At 46.9% G+C, this 23,393-nt stretch overlaps 1 protein-coding gene across 14 annotated transcripts in view; it reads left to right on the forward strand.

The window, feature by feature from the left end:
* Positions 1-23,393, forward strand: part of Loxl2 (lysyl oxidase-like 2) — an 89,597-nt gene that overhangs the window by 61,950 nt on the left and 4,254 nt on the right. For 8 of the 14 annotated variants that reach the window (XM_087585311.1, XM_087585314.1, XM_087585307.1 and 5 more), the window contains exons 7-12: positions 4,180-4,331; positions 6,530-6,697; positions 9,063-9,225; positions 14,624-14,867; positions 21,201-21,316; positions 22,412-22,548. In XM_087585311.1, coding sequence (XP_087441437.1) covers positions 4,180-4,331; positions 6,530-6,697; positions 9,063-9,225; positions 14,624-14,867; positions 21,201-21,316; positions 22,412-22,548 — 980 coding nt within the window. Of the gene's footprint in view, positions 1-2,261; positions 2,346-4,179; positions 4,332-6,529; positions 6,698-9,062; positions 9,226-14,623; positions 14,868-21,200; positions 21,317-22,411; positions 22,549-23,393 lie in introns of all 14 variants that reach the window. The other 6 variants (XM_087585306.1, XM_087585300.1, XM_087585303.1 and 3 more) reach the window with 1 other exon arrangement.

The following is a 23,393-nucleotide window of genomic DNA, read 5'->3' on the forward strand; positions in this document are numbered from 1 at the left end:
TAGGACCCCAGCATCCTAGTTGAGCTTCACCTCCAGCTCAGTTAAAGAACACAGAACTCGCATGTCCTAGCATTGCAGTTCATTTGTCCTAGCTCGTCTGCTTGACCATCCTGCAGGGTGCCTTGCCCTCAGCTGCCCTGGCATGAACTGAGGAAAGACCTGTGGTCATAGACCCGCCCTGCTGGAGAGGAACTCAGTTCCTCTGATCCATTATTTGAGGAATTTGAGGCTCAGGGAACCCTAGTAGTTTGCAGAAGAAAGGCTGAAGTTTCCTCACTCTTAAATTTTTTTTGCTTCCTTTTTTTTTTTTTTTTTTTTTTTTTTTTTTTGACGCTATCTCCCTCCTCACCCAGTCTGGATCACATTTGATCCTTTCTTGTGCCAATGTTTCAAGTGTGCAATAATGGGTAGATGGTTTGGGGCAGCAGCAGCAGCACCAGTAGCAGCATAGGCCTCAGTGAGACAATACTCTTCAGTGTTCCCACAATCCACTCTGCCAATTGATCCACATGAAGAGTCTGTGCTTTCCTAAGGTCCATAGGACTAAGGCCACTCATCCTGAGGCATAAACAAGCAAGCATTTGATGACACAGACACACCATGTGTCATGAGTGGATTCTGTATGACCTAATTCTTTCATCACCCAGAGCAGCCAAAGATTTACAAGTGCCTGAGGAATTTTCGGAAGAAGAGGCCTTGGGTACCTTTGATGTTAGCCTTGAAGGCACTGAGGAAGGTTTGTGTGCCTTCTGCCACATTGGGTATATGACGGCAATAGTCAGGAAAGGAAAAGTACCACATTCAAGACAAGCCCCAGAGCAGATAGGGTCAGCTCCTGAGTCCTGGCTCTAGCCGATGGAACAAGTAACCACACCCACACCCATGGGTAGTGAGAGGACAGAGGCTGAGTCCTCATCCTGGTCTGGCTATTTACTTGTCTGGTGACCTTGCAGAACCTTCTAGCCCTGAGATTCTTCACTGTGAAACAAGGTAACTGGATAGGTGATGTGTGTGGTAGTGTCTGGCTCCAGTATTATCTGGATGAAAACTAGGGTATAGCAGGCTCTTCCCTTGGTACTTCAGGAACCAGCAACAAGGTCCCAGATGTCTGCTGACCCACTCACCTTCCCCAACAGCTGAGCCATATGAGGGCTAGGCCCATGTGCTTTAGCTCCTGTCCTTAGAGTCTGTGCCCAGCAGAAACTGCTCCGGAGATGTCCAGGGAGGGACTGAGGGAGGAAGGCACCCCTGGAAGAGGAGGCACACTCCAATTGAACAGATGTGATCAACTGAACAAACCCTTGGAGGAACCTTCCAGCTCTGTAGACCAGTGTGTTCCTGCAATAATATAATACAAACCACGGATATAATTTTGAACCTTCTCTAGCCATATGAGAAGAACTGCAGGTGAAATTAACTCTAATAATGTATCTTGTTAAACCCTGTATATCCAAAATATCATGATTCTAACATGTCATTAACAGAAATGCTGTTAACAAGATTGCTTGCATTTTCATGATATAGCCTTGTTGTTCGTCATGTATTTTATGCTTACAGATCATATACTTGCCCTGACTATGTTTTGAGTAGCCATTGGTTCCTGTGTATTGGGCAGGGTAGGGCTAAAGTGACTGTAAAAGCCTTCCGTCCAAGGTAAGAAGCACATGCGACAGGCCTGATCCATTCACAGCAGCAGATTCCCCTGACGTTTAACTGAGTTAAGATAAACTGGATGTTTGGGATCCAGTTCACAGTAAATGTCAGCTATGGGCATCTCTGTCATCATCTTCAAATTTATAACCCGAGCCCTAATCCTATGGCTCTGGCTCCCTTTGGGGGGTCTGCAATTTGTCTTAGCCTTTGTGCTTTGGATCCTTGTAATCTTCTGGCAAGTTTTCATGGAATGTTTTTACTAATTTGTAAAATTCCAAGAAATTGGAAACGTCTTCCTTTCTAAATTTCTATGGAAACAGAAACTTGGCACTTTCCTTTTAAAAGTCAGTTTTGGGCCTCAGGATACCTAAATGGTGGCTGTCTCTAGGCTCCTGGATTCCAAGGAGCCTGCGGTCATCTCCATTTTTGTTTTTGACTGCATTATGTCATAAGTCTTTGTGTGGCTCCTGCCTGCCTAGGCACTGGGAACTTTTCAAGGCAGATTCCACCTTCTCCTGAGTCCATAGCCTGATGGGTTACAGGTCAAAGGTGCTCAGTGATGTCAGCTGTATCTGTGTGGACATTGTGGAAATTTCCTGTCTTGCCAGGCATTGGCTGGGAATATACAGAAGGAAAACATGGGATCCCTGCCCTCTTGCTGGGGAAGGCATCTTCAGGGAGCGAGTGCACAGGTAGCATGAGGGCCAGAAAGACTTTTCCAATGAAATGAAGGATGGATGGGTGTCAGTGGGTAGTCTGTGGAGGATTGTGAGCCATGCAGAGGGGGGAGCTCTAGACTCCATGATGGAACCTCAGAGCCCTGTGACTGAGCTGGGAGGAGCCTGTGATCTCTGTGGCTGAGGTAGGAGGAGTGGGCTGAACTGGAGCATAAGTGGGAAGTCTCCAAGTGTAGGGCTTCCAAGATCATTTGGTGCCAGTAGACCATGGACACTGCTCTCTAAGGGCAGTGATAAGCTGTTGAAGGCATTTGGCATAAATTTAAAACCCCATGGGGAACTGAGCACTGGTGGCAGATCCCAGCACTTGGAAGGCAAAGGCAGGGGAATCTCTGAGTTCGAGGCCAACCTGATCTCTAGAGTGAGTTCCAGGGCAGCCATGGCTGCACAGAGAAACCCTGTCTTGAAAAATCAAAAACCAAACCAAACCAAACCAAACCAAACCAAAAAACAACCACTCATGAGGTTTTTATGCAGGGAAGATATTAGAATAGGGCAGAGAGATGGGGCTAAAAGTCACTTGGTCATTATCCACAGGGGCAGCAATTGTTATGGTTGAGGGTTGGTGACTAACATCCAGATTTGGGGAGATGAGGGAGCAGAATGTGGTGGGCCAATTGTCTGAGATGAAGGAGGTACCGGAGCAGAGACCCTTCAAGAAGGTCATGTGCTCAAAACAGACAGTGCCAGTGTGAGCAGAGGGGCCAGTCTGAGGCTCACTCTCACCACCCCACCCCCAGAAAGACAAGCTTCCTGGCACTGTCTCCATGTCTGTGGCAGCATCTCTCCTGTCTGCCCTTCTATGCCCACTCTCCACCCTCACCACGATGCCATGTGCCTCCAGGCATAGCTGGGTTTGGCCAACACAGGACACTGGTGAAAACTGGAAGCAACCAGAGGAGAGAGGTTTAGGCAGTTCCCATGGGCACTGTGTCCCTCTATGAAGGGGGACAACTATTTTCTGGAGTCTTCTCCACACCTCTTCTTAGTGAGTTATTGTCTCTTCTCTCACTCTTAGGGGTGTGTCCCAACCCCAGTATTATTCACCCTGGCTTCTTGACTGTCCTGGGATATACACTCTTTACACCCTACCCTTAACTGTATTTTAAAGTGCTCCCTTTCTAAACCTCATGATTTGTATAGTCTACCCATTTCCTATGGGGACTTTCACAAGTAGAGCCATAGTTACTCCTTTCAGATCCCTAAATGCACAGAATGTGCTAGCTACAGGGTAAATTAGTAGCATCTTCTAGTCTGATGCCTTTATTGAAGAGGGAAGCCCAGTAATTAGAGAGGTTCGATGTCTGAGTTACTGATATGACCTGGCAAGAAATAACTTAAGAAAAAGGTGGAGTGGCATGGTGGCCAGAACATGAGGCAGCTGGTTGCATCGTGTCCATCTGAAGTCAGAAAGGAAATAATGGACCAGAAGTGAGACCAGGCCTTCGAACCTCAAAGCCCGCTCCCCAGTGACACCTCTTCCACCAAGGCTCAGAAAGTTTTCATAGTCTTTCAAAAGCAGCTGGTGAACATGGCTTCTGGGGAACATTTTGCATTCAAAACCATATTACTGTGTGATCTGACCAAGGTCACATGGCTGCTTAGTATCGGATTTTATCTGCACTATTGGCAAAATATACACACCCTACCCCTGTTCTCCCCAGGAAGAAGGGGCCTGGGTCGGGAGAGTTTTGAAAGTGGAAGAGGCAGAGTCTGATTTCCAGTCTTTCTTGCAGGTTCCAAGAAACTTCCCAGATGATTTCACCTCACACATCTTTTCCCTTTCTAGGGATTGGGCCCATCCACCTCAACGAGGTCCAGTGCACAGGGACAGAGAAGTCCATCATAGACTGCAAGCTCAACACAGAGTCGCAGGGCTGCAACCACGAGGAAGACGCCGGAGTGCGATGCAACATCCCCATCATGGGCTTCCAGAAAAAGGTGAGGAGGCGGGATGCTGAGAGGGATCTGAGATGCCTCGCCTGAAGAATGCAGACCAAGTAGCCTTACTCTGAAGGACTCCCCAGGGTAAGCAAGAGCGCTCACCCCTGTGAGCACACTGTAGCTGTGTTTAGACGCACCAGAAGAGGGCATCGGATCCCATTACAGATGATTGTGAGCCACCATGTGGTTGCTGGGAATTGAACTCAGGACCTCTGGAAGAGCAGTCAGTGCTCTTAACCTCTGAGCCATATCTCCAGCCCCTAAGATGAACTCTTGACGCCGCCTTTGCCACTGCATGCTCAATGTCATTGCCACCCAGCATTTTTAAGTGTGCCAAATGAGCAAAAATAAATGCTGCTTTTGGTGTGGCTGATAGCTGACCTCTCCCTGTAGGCTATTCTTTGCTTTGAGACTAGGCATGTGGTACAGTGGCAGCTCCAAATTTTCTATAAGGGACCCAAGGTCTACAATACCTCTGACACCATTGGTATAGGTTCACTTTAAGGACTCAGAGGTGCCACATTGACAGATGGCAGATCTACAGAGCACAGGGCAGGCAACAGTGTGTAATCAGAAGGAACTAAAAAGTCAGCAGAATTGCGACTGGAGACAGACTCCACCCTTCCTGAGGCAGGGCTTTGAAAGCTTGCTCAACCTTGCTCACCCAGAAAAATCCCCTTGTCCTTCAGGAAGTCTAGCCAGTTCTACAAATCACCCAGTATTTCCTACTCAGCGCTCTTCACCATGCCTTAAATTTTTTGGGTGCTGTGTGACCTATGTCATAGAGCTATTCTTGTATGATTGTTTAAACAGACACATCATGGCAGCAGATGTGGCAGGCTCCTGCCTAGACAGCAGTTCTCAACCTTAGAACCAGAACACCAAGGCACTCCTGATGCAATTCACTATCCTTAACTGAACCATAGGCAGGAACCCAGCAACAGGCAGCTGTGCTGCGCATTTCCTTGTGGGTGAGCAGGAATGCAAACATAGGGAAACACCATCTGGAACTGCCAGAAGTATCTTAAGAGAATCCTGATAAGACTGCAACCGATGGCCAGCCGTAAGTCCCAATGTGCTGGGACATTCTCCTAGAGAGTCAAAGCTCAGTGACGTAACAGACCTTCAGCCAAAGAAATGAGACATTCCAGAATCTTCTGATGGTTAGTAGATAGAGCTGAGCCAGGTTGGATGCCTGGATGTGATAACAGAAGTGCTGGATCTCCACAACCTTTCTAAAGACCCAGGTTCAAGGCTGTGGTTCTTGAGCACAACCCCAATGGAGGAGAGTTTATGTTTGCCACAGTGGCCAGTCAAGCACTGCATAGCCTGGTGTGGGGCTCCCAAGTGTGTGTGTCAGCAGCCCTGCTGGGCAGAATCAATGCATCTGAATATTATCACCCTAGGTTTGCCGCTGCTGACCCCGCCCTCCCCCAAAATGCTTTCATCTTCACCAATGGGATTGGTCCCCTCCTGATTCTGCAAGGAAAATACAGCCAAGCCAAGGCATTGAGGGCCCCATGTCTGCTGAGGCTTCCCTGTTCTGACTTGTTTCCAGCCACCTTCTTATTGTCCCTATGTAAACCTCTTTCTGTGCCTGCTGCATCCCTCGGGGCTCTTTGCTCCTTCTAAAGACATCATCAGTCTGGTTGAATTATAGCACTCCCATATGGTCTCATGTGGCCTTAATTGTCCCCTTAGAGACTACACTCCAGAGTGAATAACACTGGGGCTTATGTATAAGCATTAGGGAATGGGATCTGGGGTGTGCTTTGATTGGTAGAGTGTTTGCCTAGCATGAACAAGGCTCTGGGTTTTGCTTGTCCAGCTACAGTGAAGCTTCATTTCTTCTATCACTGGGTGAAAGGAGCCATGGTGAGAGAGGCTCTGCAGGTGATCAGTGGCACCTAGTATCTACGAGTGAGTGACCAGTTCCAGCAGCATCCAGATGCTATACACATAATTCATGTTACCTCTTGGGAAGTGCTACATTCCCAAAAGAGTGGTGTTCAGGAGGTTCAGACACCTGGGTGGGGCCTCACTGAGTTCATGCTGGCATAATTTGGCACACAGGGGGTCCTTAAGGATGTTCTGAATTCAAGGGTGACCAGTGAGGACCCCCTGGCTTGGAGCTAATGGCAGTATGGAGAGAACCTCCCTTTCATCCTCATGACCATGTTTCTTGCTATCCACAGGTGCGCCTGAATGGAGGCCGCAATCCCTATGAGGGTCGAGTGGAGGTACTAACAGAGAGAAATGGGTCCCTCGTGTGGGGGAATGTATGTGGCCAGAACTGGGGCATTGTGGAAGCCATGGTGGTCTGCCGGCAGCTAGGATTGGGCTTTGCCAGCAACGCCTTCCAGGTTAGTGGTCCTACCCTCAAAGTCTAGCCCACCCTACATCCAGCATGGCCTTGCCCATTGTCAGTCAGCCCTTCTCTTCAGTTAATGTTCCCCTGTCACTAAGAAGGGACACGATCAAGCAAACCCTGGACCAAAGCAAGAGACCTCATTTTAGCCATAGCCATAGCCATAGCTCCTTCCTTGACATCCCCAAACTGAAGCAAGGCTCTCCTATTCGGTCTCAGTCTCCAGCTACAGAGTAAGGGGTTCTGGTTCTGGGTGACATTGTGACACAACATTGCCAGCTACAGAGTTCATATTGTGCCTTCCTTCTAGTTGCAAAAACATCACAGAGAAAACTCGCGGTGTTTTAAGTAGGTTGCGGTTTTGTGTTATGCAGCACCCATGGTTATGCTGAGCTCCTTGGATCCCATGGGGCCCACTCATGGCAGGTTGGACACCTCTGGGTCACTTACCGCTATCTGTGGACCACTCAAGTCTGCATATTTGGGTTCTCCCCAGGCTGAGGGCTGAGCCTGGCATGTCCTCTGTGCTGTTTGTAGAGAGAAGTTACTCAGTCTTTGAGCAAAGTGGGGAGAACTCAGCCCCAGGATCAGCACGTTGCACACCTCAGTTTATTCCCTTCAAACCTCTTTGGCTGGACCCTTTCCTCCTTGCTGTCTCTGCCTCATTTTTTTTTTACTGATATCTACCAAATCTCTAGTCTGTGATCTGAGCTCTTGTCACATTGGCTACACTTTCCTTCCAGAGGCCCTCTCTAATGACCTAATGAGTCAAGAGAGCCACTAAGCTCACTCTGGTCCTCATTTCTGATTCCCAGCCCTCCACAGGCAGCACAGGACTAGACATCCGGGTTAGTCCCAATTCCATCCCTGCATGATAGTCTGTGGCAAAGTGCCCGCTCCCCTGTGCCCCAGGCAGCCCACCTATACTAAGGGACGAGGAGTCCATAATCCTCAGTATCCCCGCTCTGAGCATTTTCATGAAGCAGGACAAGACTTGTGGTCCATCCTGTCTGCTAACCTGACTCTGTTTCCTGGTACCACATAGGCTTTCCTGGGGCCTAAGGAAGGAACTTAGTCTCCATGTTGAGCTTGTTAGTCTCCCATGGATTGATACGGGCTGAGACAGGGGATGTCTGTGCTCTGTCTGCAGCTCATCATTCTAGTCTTCAGGAGAGATACAGCTCACACTACACACACAGAGAGACACACACACACAGACACACACAGATACACACACAGACACACACGTACACACAGATAGACACACACACAGAGATACACACACAGATACACACAGACACACATACACAAACACACACAATGCAACAGATCTACTGGCTGGCTAATTTTCTTCTCTGACAGTTCATTCCCAAGACACCTGGGCCTCAGCTTGGGGTCCTAAAGAGCCACCTAAGACAAGCCCTACCTCTGTATCTCTGCTCAGGGCCCTGGGTGTTTACTGTGAAGAATTAGAAGAATTTTGGAAAACAGGACCAATAGGATCTAGGTACAGTCATCCCTCAGTATCCCTGGGGGACTAGAACAGGACCCCCGTTATTAGAACATGATGATTCAATCCTCTCGTGTATTGGTGCTATGTTCCTCTAGAATCTACATATGTCTTCCCCTAAACTTCCTGTCTTTAGATGGTTTGCATCTCTAATATAATGTAAGCCCTATGCTTACTGTTGTGGTATTGTACTTCTTGGGGAAAAGTAACTCAAAAAAGTCTATACATGTTCAGCATAGTCATTATTTTAAATTCTCTTTTCTTTTCAGTCCAAGGCTGTGAATCAATGGTTATAGAACTTAAGGAGAGTGGACCAACTGCCCATCTCTATAATTTACCTAAACCTGTATCTACCCATCAATCAGTAGACAGAGATTGATTTGGGTATTATTTATTTAGATATTGTTGCTGAACCAAGTTGTCATATGAATAAACTTTAGAAACTTCCAGAGCACAGGCACTTATGTTCTCTTTTACACCTTTTACCTAAACACCCCCATCCCCCACACCTTCTCTGGTTTTCTCTATTGGAAACTTCTTGAAGTGTGAGAGTGTACGATAATAGTCATTGTTCTATAAAGTACTTCCACTAGATTTAATTCCAGAAGTTGAATTTAATAAGATAGCTAATTATTGGCATACATGAATAATTTCTCCTCTCCTGCAGAGCGAGGGTTAGTCCTAGAAGTTCACTCATCCTGTCACCAACTAATCACATAGCTGGAATAAATGGCTCTCTGTGCCTTGGCCATCTCCATTTGGAAAATGGGATCATAAAACTGTGAGGGTTTTGTGAAACCAGAAGTTGACAAGGTGACCTGCTAATGACTTCTTTGGTTGATTTCTCCAGGAAACCTGGTACTGGCATGGAAATATCTTCGCCAACAAAGTGATCATGAGTGGAGTGAAGTGCTCAGGAACGGAGTTATCCCTGGCACACTGCCGCCATGACGAGGAGGTGGTCTGCCCCGAGGGTGGGGTGCAGTATGGTGCTGGAGTCGCCTGCTCAGAAAGTAAGAACATCTAAGGGCTGCCTCTCACTCTTCCTACTGTTCCAGTTCTAGAGGCATTCAGGGAACCATCTCTTTCTCTTCCCAAGACTCGGGGGTTTCACAGTGTGTGCTCAGGGTGGGAAGGCACAGTGGATTCTGGGACTAAAAGGGACAAACAATACTGACTCCCCAAACACAGGACCTGGCTGAGGAAACAGGGAATGGCTAGTTTTAAGAATGTTTTCTCAATTTTAGTATCAAATGTCCAACAAAAGTGGCTTAAGGAAAGAAGGGTTTATTTTGTTTTAAGTTTGAGGATACAGTCCATGGGGGTGGGGAAAGGAAGAGGAGGAAGAGGAAGCAGAGGGTCACATTTTATCTACAGTCTGGAAGCAGAGAGAAAGACGAAGGCTGGAGTTCTCCTTTCTATGTAGTCCAGGACTCTAACCCACAGTTTAAAGCCACCTGTGTTTAGCGTAGGTCTTCCCATCTATGGTGCCCTGAAGGCTCATATATTTGAATACATGGTTCCTTGGCAGTGGATTCTAACTGCCCTACACATACAATCTGTCTTCCTCTTTGCCTTTCTGTACTTTTTTTTAGCTGCATTTCCTTCTACACCGCCATTACTAAATATGTCCACTTGTCCACATTTCTTCCATACTGTACGGATTATGCAGACTCATATGGGATATGGGGCACAAGGCTCATTGATTTTCTTCCCCCAAGCCAGGCCAATGCTGTCTTCGCTTCCACTCCCTTGCTCAGTCTCCAGCATTCCCATTGCACATGAACCCAACATCTACATCTGCTACCAGTATATTTGGTAGCTTCATGTCTGCCTAATTTACCTCTAGATTACCAAGCTAAATGTAAACTATGTGTAGTTAACCTATCCTGAGTTCAAGGGAAGCCAACCTCCTCTCAGAAGGAGCAAGCCTGATGAGTACCACCTCTCTGCTCGGTTCATCTCAGAGTACCTAGGTTCTCAGTGCTAACCAGGGAATCTACATCTCAGAAGAGTTACACCATGATGCTGAGGGAGTTTGGCATGTCCTTGAAGGGAAGGATTTGCCAGCTGATCTGGTCTCCTGATGGGAGTCTTCTCTCTGCCCACATCCCACCTGGATGCTGTGCTTAACTACCCTACATTCCACACCTTATTCAGTTGAATGCATTTGCTCAACAGAGGCTGCCAGCTCTAGGAAATGCTGGTGAGCTTGGTGTTCACTGAGACCCAGCAATGGGGCCAGGTCACCAGCAGAACTGTGGACAGCATGCTAGGCTCTCAAGAACTTGCAGGAGAAGTATAGGGATAGTTAGGAATTAAACTGGGGCTCTCCCCATATGCACGGTTAAGAAAGACTAGGGAAGTTAGTTTTTATTTGTTTCCCTTTGAACTTGGAGAAGCAAAACTCCAGAGCATACTCTCTTGAGATGATTGCTGTGCTCTAGTTCCACTCCTGGTACTGGGATAAGTATCCTGATGAAAAGTAACAAAGGAGAAGAGTGTTTATTTGGTTCATAATTGTAGTTTATATGTTGTTACTGCAGGGAAATCAAAGCAAGAACTTAAAGGGTCACATCCATGGTCAAGAGTAAAGAAAGACTAATGTACCTGTATTGCCTTCCTGGCTCTCTGTCAACCCTTCCTGCTCTCATACAATCCTGCCCAGGGAATGGTACCGCCCATCATAGGCTGGACCAACTGACAATAAGACAATCCCTGACAGACATGCTCGCTAGCCAATCTGATTTAGGAAATCCTTCAGTTGACACTCCCTTCTCCAGTGATTCTAGGTTTTGTCAAACTCTTAATTAAAACTCAATAGCAGCACGACATTCAACTGTCAGAAAATTGAAATCAGGGATTTCTGCAGCTGTTAGAAATCAGTCCTAAAGGACCAGTTTCTTCAAACTTTCCACTCAAGATGACTGAGACAGTTTTACAAGACTTTAACTACAGAGGTCAATAAGATAGGCACACAAATCAAACTTTTGCTGGTTATAAATCACACATCTATTTTACAACAGTTCTTTTGTATTCATATAACTTTTTCATTTGTTAAGGATGAAATCAAGTTTGCATGGCTAGGGTTCCTATTGCTATGACCAAAAGCAACTTGAGGCATAGTCATCCTTATCCCAAATCAAAGTTCATTTTAACATTTTTTAAATGAAATTCAAATCAGCATCTCAAGCACATGTTTGACATGCAACATTCTAACACAATACAATTTCAAAGGCATGCTGATGTGACATTTATTTATAAAGGAATGATAGGAGAAAAGTATTAAAAGTCTTTGTTCCTATCATTGAGCCATGTTTCTACAAGAACAGACAAGTCATGTGCAGGAAAAGCACTGTAACCCATAACATATGGAAATCTTGAATATGCCCAAGGTGTTTTGGGCGATGCTGCCTGTGTGACGTGTACAATGCTGTGTGTTCAAAACCCAAGCTGTAGTGAGGTCATGCAAAGCAACATAGATGGATGCTGCTAGAAACGCCTCAGCCTCATTACACATTTGGTTTTGGAATAATTTCCAGCCATTGTGTATCCAGAAACCTTTTATTGTTCCCAAAATTTTCAAGACCCCCGCCCCATATTCACTTACATAGTTTCGTTTGGGGGTCTCAACCCACAGTTTGTGGAATTAGGCCTAGGATATTGTGAGTTGTTCTCTGACATGAATGCTTTAAGCCCATGTTTTGTCGGACCCCTGCAGTTCACATTTGTAGAAAGAGCCCCCTACCCAACACATACACACACAATATGGGCATCATCCTTTCTGCACAAGCTCTGTGCCATGCTGTAACGAAAGGAGATGCATAAAACTCTGAGAAGCCACCTTGGCAATATGCATCTGTCTTAGTCAGGGTTTCTATTCCTGCACAAACATCATGTCCAAGAAGCAAGTTGGGGAGGAAAGGGTTTATTCAGCTTACACTTTCCACATTGCTGTTTATCACCAAAGGAATTCAGGACTAGAACTCAAGCAGGTCAGGAAGCAGGAGCTAATGCAGAGGCCATGGAAAGATGTTACCTCCTGGCTTTCTTTTCCCAGCTTGCTCAGCTTGCTTTCTTATAGAACTCAAGACTACCAGCCCAGAGATGGCACCACTCACAATGGGCTGGGTCCTACCCTCTTGATCACTAGTTGAAAAAATGCCTTACAGCTGGATATTATGGAGGCATTTCCTCAAGGGAGGTACCTTTCTCTGTGATAACTCCAGCTTGTGTCAAGTTGACACACACAAAACCAGCCAGGACAATTGACCCCTTGTCAACTTGACTCACAAACACATCACTATTAAGCCTCAACCCTTACTTTCTTATTCATCCCCAAGATCTAAATAACTTTAAGAATTCCAGTCTTTACAAATTCTTACATATTAAAATTTCAATCCCTTTAAAATATCAATCTCTTTTAAAATTTAAAGTCTTTTTACAATTCAAGGTCTGTTAACTGTGGACTCCATTAAAAATACTTTCTTCCTTCAAGAGGGAAAAAATATCAGGGCAGAGTCACAATCACAAGCAAAATCAAACTAACTGTCCAATGTCTGGGATTCACTTACGATCTTCTAGGCTCCTCCAAGGCCTTGGGTCATTTCTCCAGATCTGCCCTTTGTAGCACACACCTTGTCTTCTAGGCTCCAGATGTCTGTTCTCCATCTCTGCTGCTATTCTTGGTGGTCATCTCATGGTACTGGCATCTTCAAAACATTGCAGTCTTCCGCTACAACAAGGCTTCACCAGTAGTCTCTCATAGATTCTCTTCATGGTGCTAAGCCTCAACTCCTTTGCATGACCTCTTTAGTCCTGGGCCACCAAGTGCAACTGAGACTGCACCTTCACCAATGGCCTTCCATGGCCTCTCACAGTGCCCAGCCTCAGCTGCTCTTCATGACCCCTTCATGCCCTCAAAATCAGAACTGCCTGGGTGACTCTTACACAGCACTAAGTCCAGCCACAGCACAAGGTACAACCTTGGCAATATTGGGAACACAGCCTCTTTGTACTCTTAGAAAACACTTCTCAGAAGATTTCACCTCAATGATGCTGGTCTCTTCTTAATCACCACTAATTTCTTAGCTCCAACTAACCAGTATCAATAGTACCAGTAATGCAAAGGTTTCTATTTATATTGTTAACCACAGCTGATTCTTCAGCCCCAGCTAACCAAAATCATAAAATCTTCACAGTCAAAACAGCAACATCCCCGAAAATAATCTTTAATCTTCCCTCTGAAATTTCACAAGCCAGGCTTCCATCTTCTGCACTGTTCTCAACATTATTTCCAAGCTCCTACAGAACATTCCACAGAACTCTTAACATCGCAATGGCTCTTCTAGCTTACCCCACTATGCTGATACCAATTTGTCTTAGTCAGGGTTTCTATTCCTGCACAAACATCATGACCAAGAAGCAAGTTGGGGAAGAGAGGGTTTACTCAGCTTACACTTCCACATTGCTGTTCTTCACCAAAGGAAGTCAGGACTGAAACTCAAGCAGGTCAGGAAGCAGGAGATGATACAGAGGCCATGGAGGAATGTCACTTATTGGCTTGCTTCCCCTGACTTGCTCAGCTTGCTTTCTCAGAGAACCCAGGACTACCCACAATGGGCTGGGTCCTCCCTGCTTGATCACTAGTTGAGAAAATGCCTTACAGCTGGATCTCATCGAAGCATTTCCTCATGGGAGGCTCCTTTCTCTGTGATAACTCCAGCTTGTGTCAAGTTGACACACAAAACCAGCCAGTACAGCATCAAAACCTTAAAAATCAGGCAGCTCTTCTGGAAATTTCTCTGCTAGAAATTCATTTATGCTAGAGATATATTCTAAAAAGAAACACACACACACACACACACACACACACAATTTAGGTCCAATTCAACTACAGGATATTGATCACAGGCTTGTCTTTAATTTAAAAAAAATTCCAAGCATCCAAGATATAGCAACACTATAAGCTAGAAGTGGGTGATGAATGAAATATTACAGAGCCGTAAAATAATGTAATGTTCAGACATCAACAATAATGGGGCATTTTAAGGGGAATGGCATCAGTAGACCATAAACCTGCATGCATGCTAGAAGAGATAGAGTCAGAGCAACGGTGAGCATGTCTCCCACCGTGGCTGTTTTTCTGCTCTTTATTGTGGATCATCTAAGGGGTCTTTGAAAATAGAGAGAATGGACTAAGGAGCCCGTGGCTGCCTATCACCCACTATGTGTAAGCATTTTGCCCACCCATGCTGGTAACTGAAGACTTCCAGCAAAGTGAAAGTGTAATTGGGAGTGACAGGAAGGTAGTGTGGGAGCCCTAGGCCAGCTCCAGAAGGACATGTAGAATGAGGATACTTTTCTCAGGAGTGCGGGGTTTCCTTTCTGACCCATGTCTGTCTTCCCCAGCTGCACCTGACCTGGTACTTAACGCCGAGATTGTACAACAGACCGCCTATCTGGAGGACAGGCCCATGGCCTTGCTGCAGTGTGCCATGGAGGAAAACTGCCTCTCAGCCTCCGCTGTGCACACCGATCCCACCAGAGGCCACCGTCGCCTTCTACGCTTCTCTTCCCAGATCCACAACAATGGCCAATCTGACTTCCGCCCCAAGAATGGCCGCCATGCATGGATTTGGCATGACTGCCACAGGTAGGTCATATCTTCTTTAGTCAGCCAGTTACCCAGCCTGGTGTTCTAAACCCAGAACAGAGATCTAGAGTCAGCTCAAGAAGGCGTTGTTGCATGATCTAGGTAAAAGAGTAGTCTGCACCCCTGAAAGCCATTCTCCACTCCCAGCTCACTGGCTGCCCCTCCCTCTTTTGCTGAGTCCCTGGCTCCTGGCTCCAGTGATTTTGATCCTAGGAGACATGCTGATCTGAGTGCCAGTGCCCTCCAGGGACCTTGTCAGCAGTTTCTGAGTGCATGGACAATACATTTGTGCTCTATGGGGAACATTCTCCTATATATAGCCTTGAACCCTCTGTCCATATAGACATATATTTTTGCACACTAATAATGAGGGGTTTTTTTTAGGTTAGAAATTAAAGGTAGCCTACAAAGTAATGGGTTCCATTCCGGCATTTGTATTCAGGTGGTCATCCTTTTAATGATTCCTTTCCCCTGCTGCCACTTCAAATCTCCCTTGCTCCTCCTTTTAACTTAGTATTTTCAATATCTCTAAGAAGACAGGGGATACAGAGATAGGAGTTCCAGGACTCAGAGTCATGAGACCTAGTGTAAGCCTGCTAACCTCCTGATCAGCAGTCTGACATTAGGCCAACTGGGCCACATTGCCTGGGACTTCTGGGCTCCCTCATCTGTGGCTGTGATCCAGGTGCTGTGAAGACTGGATCAGGACAGTAGAATAGAGGAAAATCCTCCAGCCAGTCCCACCATGGTCCATGGAAGCTCCCTGGACCTCCTCCCTCCTATGTTCCCTTTGCTCTTCTTGACGTGACTCGAATTCAGACATTTTGTTCTTAGTCTGAGCAAGTAGAGGACACTGCATGCATGTGGTTGGAAGAGCAGCTACCATTGTTCCTTACATCAGGAATCCCTCTTCTAGAGGTTGATAAACTTCTAATAGATCTTGTTATCTGGGCTTAAATAATCCATCTGTGACAGGAAATGTTTGAACTAGATCATAGCCTTTCAAAGCAAGGCCCTTGGACTGCTGTATCCACCATCACAGTGAGATCCGGGGCATGCTCTGTGCCACAGCTGGCTGCAGACTGATGAACCCATATGTATTTCAGTAGGACCCCCCTCCAACTCCCGCCCTGAGGTCTGGGTACACATCAGAGACCAGGATGCTCCATCTAGGCTTCCATCCAGCTCTAACACCATAATGACATGAGTGGCAGTTACCGTAGCGTTTGGCCATTCCTGGGAATGGGTCATTGAATTCCATATAACTGCCCACAATAACATAGGAAGTTTCAGTTCAGAGGTCTCAAGCCAGTCTGTCAGCTCTGAACTGTGATGCTTTCCTGACTGACTCTTCCAGACTTTCACCAGGACCTCCTTTGCTTGCTTCTTCTTCATGTTATAAATTATGATCTACTCACATTTAAATCAGTTTGTGGATAGAGCTATACAACCTATTCGAAAAGAAAACACTACGATCCCATTTAGACTTCTGTTTTCCTTTGAAAAAACTAACTGAATGTTGTAAATATGCTAAAGCCCAAGGAATCACTTGTCTTTGCCACAGTCTAAGTTGGAGTATAATTAAAGTCTTGACAGTCTCAGTGCCTGCTTTCCCATGTAGTGGGAAGCCAGGACAGCAGGAGGCCAGTGCTGCCTATGGGTCTATAAGTGGAAGGTAATTATATCCTAGCCTTATATATGGTGGCCCACCCAAGATTACATGGTAGGAGCCTCCAAGTGTTTTATGCTTACCCTCAGTGCCATCAGTGTGTGCTCTAAAAATAGTCATATGGTGATATCATCACACACACACACACACACCACCTTAAACTTTTCCTGTGGTCCCTTTTTTCCTTTGCCTACAAATATTCTTGTCAGTGATTTGGAAGAGGAAGGTGGAGAAGAACATGACTAAGCACCCCTGGTTTCTTGTCAGTTGGACATGGGGGGTAACACCCAACATTGTCCTCTCATTGTCCTTGGTCAGTGACCTTGATGTAGTCCCTCTTCTGTCCTTGTGCCCAGACACTGGCCTCATATCTTCTTAACCAACGTAGCATGCCACCGTTTTGACATGAGCCAGACAGTTAGACACAGGTATCTAACCATGACTATAAGATCCAAGGAACTTCATGAGACCCAGCACACATAAACTCTCAGTCCCCAGAGCTCTAGGCTCATTGGTTTTGTTTTGCTGCATTTTCTGAGACCATGGTGACCCTGGACCAAAAGCTGTCCAAAACTGTCCTTGAACTCCTGATCGATCCTCCTGATCCTCCTGCTCCCAATTCCAAAGTGCTGGGATTACAGACATGAGATGCTCTGCCTGGTACTCTCCACGCTCACTGGGAAGATCTTTCAGGGAGCTGCCTTTGGCTCAGTTGGGTCTCTTGCCAAGGAGAGCTGGCCTGCCCATCCTCAACTCAAGAAACTTGTTTTCAAAAAAAAAAAAAAAAAAAAAAAGAAACTTGTTTTCAGAAAGAATCAATACTCCATCTCGGCAGGTTTGCAGGCATTCTGAAGCCATGAATGGAGCCAAGCAGGAAAGCCATGGCTCCGATGAATGGGAATAAGGAGCAGCCACTCCCACATTAATTAATGCTGAATGGAGGAGCAAAGCTCTACTCTTGAAGACCCCGAGCTGAATCGCAAAGATTAGTGCTCTTGAAGGCTTACACCATCTGGATATAGAGTCATCGGTGGTGCATTTATTGTATCCTTGTGACTTCAGAGCCAACGTTGTCCTCTCAACGTTGTGTAGTCAGCTACATTCCGGGGATTTGCCCTTCCGTCCTTGGCAAAGTGAGGTGGACTGGAGGGAGCTGGAGGAGCGGGGAGTGGGCTCCAGAACAGGTTATATCCCCTGGACTCAGGAATATCACAGAGGCTGAAGGGGAGCATCAGTCCAGCCAGTCTGCTTTCCTCACGTGCCTAGTAGCCCCCGCCCCAGGGTCAGAATCCAAAGATGTAATGAGGCCTCTCATCTCACCATTCAGTAAGCCTGACACATGTGGATGCTAAGCTAGATCCCACAAAAGGACCCCTGCTTTTTATGGACATCCCTGATGGGACTAGGAAACACTGGAGTCTCTCTGAAGTGAGAAGAATTCCTCAATCTACAGTAACAGTGTATCAAAGCATGCGGTTTTCCTCTGAACACCCTGCGTCTGTCTTCCATCAACATTTCCATCCAGCATGATGTACTCTGAGAGGAGTGTCAGGTCTCAGGACACGGAGCCCTGGAGTCCTACAGTACAGGTCAAATTCCATTTTATCTAGATTACAAGGACTTCAAAACCCATTACAAGGTAACCCATGCCTGTAAGTCCAACATTCAGTAGTCAGGTTAATGAATTTGAGGCCATATAGTGAGTCCAAGTGAGTCCATCTTTAACTAGTCTGTCCCTGGGTCAAGGAAAACAAGGGCTGGTGATATGGCTTGGTGGTAGAGCACCTAGTATTCCTAGCACCACAGAAGGGAAATTGAAACAAATAAATATAAGAATTCTACCGAGCACCAGGCCACACTCCCCTTGTTAGTATTCTGAGGTTTCTTCCCAAACTTGCAATTTCCAGTGCCTACCCCAGGGCTCTGTCTATTCTTAGACTCTTAGCTGATTGATAAGGGGCCGCTGTGGTGCCCAAGACTTTTTCTCTTTCGGGCCTTCCCAGCACCCATCCAGCGTCTCGTGGCTGGAAGCCTGTGGAACGTTAGACAGCTCCCATTTCTACCCCAGATCAGCTAGGAGGGACGTGTGCCCTCCAAGGGTGTCCAAGAGCTAAAGCAGACACACTTCAGGACAGAGGTCAGCAAGAAGCCGGGAGCCATGGCTTCCTTCTCAGGACCCATTCCTCAGAGGAAAACTGAAGCTGGAGAAGACTAAAATCCAGACCGAAGGCAGTCTGACTGCAGGAGGCTGCTTCACAGCAGGCCGTCTGTGGCTCCATCTGAATCCTGGTTAGACAACGGAACATAAACGTACTTCCCTGAGATCGTTCCAGCCGCTCAGCGAGTCACATAAGCCCCTCTCTGAGGGAGCAGACATTTTTTATTCCGTGAGTCAGACACATGCCTCATCTGCTCCCTGCGGGGAGCCAAAATAGACTCTCTCAAAGTCATCATTTCATCTGCTACAAAATGCTCCTTGTAAGGGCTGTCCACTGGCCCTGGCCCAGCACCATTTTACCCACAAACATGAATGACCTGGGGAAGTCCAACTTAGCAACTCCTGACGTTATTTATATAGCACGAACAAACATGGGAGAAAGAAGAGAACCTCTAATTTCCTCTCTGGAAACCCTTTGCATCGTCCTCTTCCCTCCTCCACACGTGGTGGAGGACGCTCCAGGCTAGTCCGCTGGGGGATGGGACCCCAGGAACACTGAACACTGCAGCAGTGACTGCAGATGTGAGGAACAGTCATCCAGTGGCCACGACAGACAGTGAAAGAAAAAGAACGTCCTTGGGTATAGCCCCATTTGGACTCTTTCCTGTCTGTCCTTTTGTTTTTCCAATCCAGGGTCCCATGTACCTGGGTTGGCCTTAAACTCATTTAGGCAACTGAGGCTGACCATGAACTTCTGCTCTCCTTGCCTCCACCGCCTCAGTGCTGGCTTCACAGGCCACCAGGACTGGTTTTTATGGTACCAGGATCGAACCAGAGGCTTCCTGCATGCTAAGGAAGCACTCTAACAACTGGGCTACATAGACAGTTCTGTGTCATTTATCTTTTTTTGGTCCCCATCCCAGAAGTTGGCAATAATATTCTTGCTTTACCAAAGAGGGAACTTGGGCTGGGCATAAAGGAAGCCAGAGCTTCTGCCTCCACAGTTCCTTGGTCTCACAGGTCTTCCTTTACTAAATGTCCCAGCAGTGGTCCCAGGAGATGGGTGTGTTAGAATAGTTGCAGGTATAACACACATATAGCAGGTGGAGATGGCACTAGAGCCAGCCTGAGATCTTCTATCCTGGACCTGCATAATAGATGATTCTGGAAACCCCTCGGCTCCCCTCAGCAGCACAGTTCCCTTGTTAGTCCTAAACCAGATGTGTCACTCTTCAGGACATCTGTTCCCAATTTCTCTCAAGTGACAGCATGGGCCATCGTAAACAATCGGTCAAGGGAACTGCACCCGGCTTGTGTGAGCACCCCTGCAGCTAGCTCCCCTTCTACAAAGATCCCCAGAGATTTGCTTTACTGAGCTGCTGTCACATGCCTCTCTGAGAACCACCCACTCTCCATTCCAGTAACCTTCCATAGCCTTCCCTTTCCTGTTTGATTTGATCAATTTGAGGAGGATGGGATTGCTGCTCCTCTCCCAGACTAGAGTGCACATGTGTCACTAGGGTATACGTTTGACCTTCTCTGGGAACATGGCCTGTTTCTTTTTTTTTTTTTTTTCCTTTTTTCTTTTTTTCGGAGCTGGGGACCGAACCCAGGGCCTTGCGCTTGCTAGGCAAGCGCTCTACACTGAGCCAAATCCCCAACCCCACATGGCCTGTTTCTTGGTGACTCTTCTCTGTAATTGCTGCCTCACCCTTTCACTTTTTATCTTCTTCTTTTTCTGTATTCAGACTTTTTTAAAAAATAATAATGTGATCTTAAAATTAATCTGTTGTAATAGTTTTATACTAGTTAAAAAAAAAAATAACCGAGGAAATGAATCTAGAAAGGATTGTTTAGCTTAAAGTTTGGAAGGTTCAAAGCTCTGGTGTCCAAGGGCAGAAGGTGGTAGCACATCTGTGTGGGGACATGCATAGGGACAAGCACACTGAAACCAGGAAGCAGAGAGAGAAAGGAAGAGACTATGGTCCTGAAAGCCCCTTTGAGGGCATGTCCCCAGTCATGTAAGAGGCTACACCTCTGAACAAATCATAGTGTCCCAATAGCGCCCCCAGAGGAAAGACAATCTTACTACATGGGCACTTGTCAGACTCGTAATAAATCTGGAGAAAGATTCCATGTGGGAGTGGGCAGAGAGCCAGTGGGTACTCAGGAAGGCCCCTGAGTATTACAAAGCTTATTTTTCTTGGGCTGATTGAATGCCAGACACTGGGCTGTCATATCAATTCATTGACACCACAGTACCCCATGCATTAAGTTATGTCATTGCCACACTGCCACACAGGATCAAGGCATGGTGAAATGCCTGACATCCTTGCCTGGAAGTTACTGTCTTCAATTCGGCCTTCCATTCTCTCATTTCCTTCCTCAGTCCTCTCCCTGCCATGCTTGGCCTCGGCTGCCTTGAGGCCAAATCACCAGCTAGGAAGCTGTTTGCAGGCAGCCATGGTCCCAGACACTAACAGTTGGCTCTGTTTCTGGCTGCCAGGCACTACCACAGCATGGAAGTATTCACTTACTATGACCTCCTGAGCCTCAACGGCACCAAGGTGGCTGAGGGCCACAAGGCCAGCTTCTGCTTGGAGGACACTGAGTGTGAGGGAGGTATGTTTGAAGGGGGAAGGTTGGGGCTTCACAGAACTTTGACCACTCCCACTGTATTGAACACAGTCCACCTGGATGGGAGGCAGGCCCAACAACTAATTACACCACTCTGGGCACTACTGGGGGTTCATGTGGCCTCCCCCCGCCCCCCAGAGCAATGCTCACTAGTAGGGAGAGGGTTGTGTGGCTTCCAGGTGAGGTCTGCGCACTTGGCCTTGACTCACATGCCTCCCTGTCTGCTTGCCACGGACAATTCTTCCTGGGTATCCCAATACCAATCTCTTCTCCTCTAACAGCCTATAGAGCCCTGTGATGCATCCAACTTCTCTCCCTGACCCCCCTGCACACACCATTCTCTGGTAGGTCATCATACCTTACTGTAGTTGCCTAGCTTGCCACTCTGACACACCAAGGGACAGACATTTGTCCTCTACCTATCACCCACATGAGGTTCTAGATGCTGGCATGGGCCCATAAAATCATATAAGCAAAGAGGTTTTGAAGCCTACTATGTGCAGACAGTCTATGAGGGACAAGGAAGGCAGATCAGATATGAGCCTGTAGTCCAATTGCCAATGGTCTAGAGAAGAAAGATGAGGTGACCTCATGTTAAGATAAACCATGGAGGGATGGCTCAGTGGTTAAGAGCAGTGACCACTCTTCCAGAGGTCCTGAGTTCAATTCCCAGCAACCATATGGTGGCTCACCACCATCTGTAATGATCCGATACCCTCTTCCGGTGTGTCTGAAGACAGCTACTACATATATATCTCACAAATCTTTTTTTAAAAAAGATAAATGGTAAACACAGATCACTACAACACTCATCCCTACTGCAGGCTAAGGATTTCACAGAAATGCCAGCATAGTCCAGATCAGTCAGGGAACGCTTTGTGGAGGAAAGGACCTTGAGCCAGACTTGGAGGGGATGCTAGCATATAGATAGGGAATTTTGCAAGAGGGTTCTGCTGAAATGAGAAGGTATCAGAAACCCACATGAGATGGCTGGGGTAGATCAGGGTGGGAGGCTTGGTGATTCGAAGAGGAGGTGGGGACTGTAGTCATGTGATGATGCTCTTCTCTGCTCACCTACAGACATTCAGAAGAGTTACGAGTGTGCCAACTTCGGAGAACAAGGCATCACCATGGGCTGCTGGGACATGTATCGTCATGACATTGACTGCCAGTGGATAGACATCACCGATGTGCCCCCTGGAGACTACCTGTTTCAGGTGAGGTGGGCAGAACACAGAGCTGCTGGGAGGAGGAGAAGCAGCTTCCCCCAGCCTCCTTCCTGTGGATGTCCAGAAATAAGACTCATGAGGCCAGTCAGGGTGCCACACTCAGAGGCCATCATATCTGTCAAGCAATTTTCATGATGCATGTGGGCTTGAGGGACACTGAGTCTACAGGGCATGCTGAGAGCCCATGGTGCCACCCAAGATATAGAAACAGTTATATATAACTCAGTTAACCTCATGAGCCTGAAATCAAAATGTATCAGTGAGCTGACTTAGACTGAGTGAGTCAGCAGTTGGCTCTGTATACTCTGAGGCAACCCACGTCTCCAGCTTCCTCTTCAGCCACCATCCTGATTTCCTCTAGTCTTCCTACTGTTCTGTTGAGACTAAAAGCAGTTGTGTCATCCTGGGGAGGTATGATTTTCCTTCCTCTAGAGGATCTGCAAAAGGATCATTCTCCACACATGTAAATGACTCTGTAAAGCTAGAAAGTCAAATTAAGGACAACCTGGCCAGGAGACTATTTTGTGAGACCTTCCTGTAGACAGTGGTGGCCATGTGGCAGGGGAGATGCACTGTATCCCAGTGTCCTCCTGGCACATGGCTGCATTCCTGCCTACAGAGGACTCATTTCTACATAGCCTCACACGTCGCGCTTCCCGCTTGCCCTGTTGGATGGCAAAGTGTGTGACTAGAATTGGGTCATTCTGCCTTGAATCCATTCCTAGTGGGCATTCAGCCAGCCCATGGTCTAGCCCACAGTCTCTGCTGCTAGACACTCCCCTGAAGAGCCAACACCTGCAAAGAAGTAACCACAGGGTGCTTTGAAAGGTTGA

Source organism: Rattus norvegicus, chromosome 15 (genome assembly GCF_021556685.1).
Source record: "Rattus norvegicus strain SHRSP/BbbUtx chromosome 15, alternate assembly SHRSP_T2T, whole genome shotgun sequence".
NCBI lineage: Eukaryota > Metazoa > Chordata > Mammalia > Rodentia > Muridae > Rattus > Rattus norvegicus.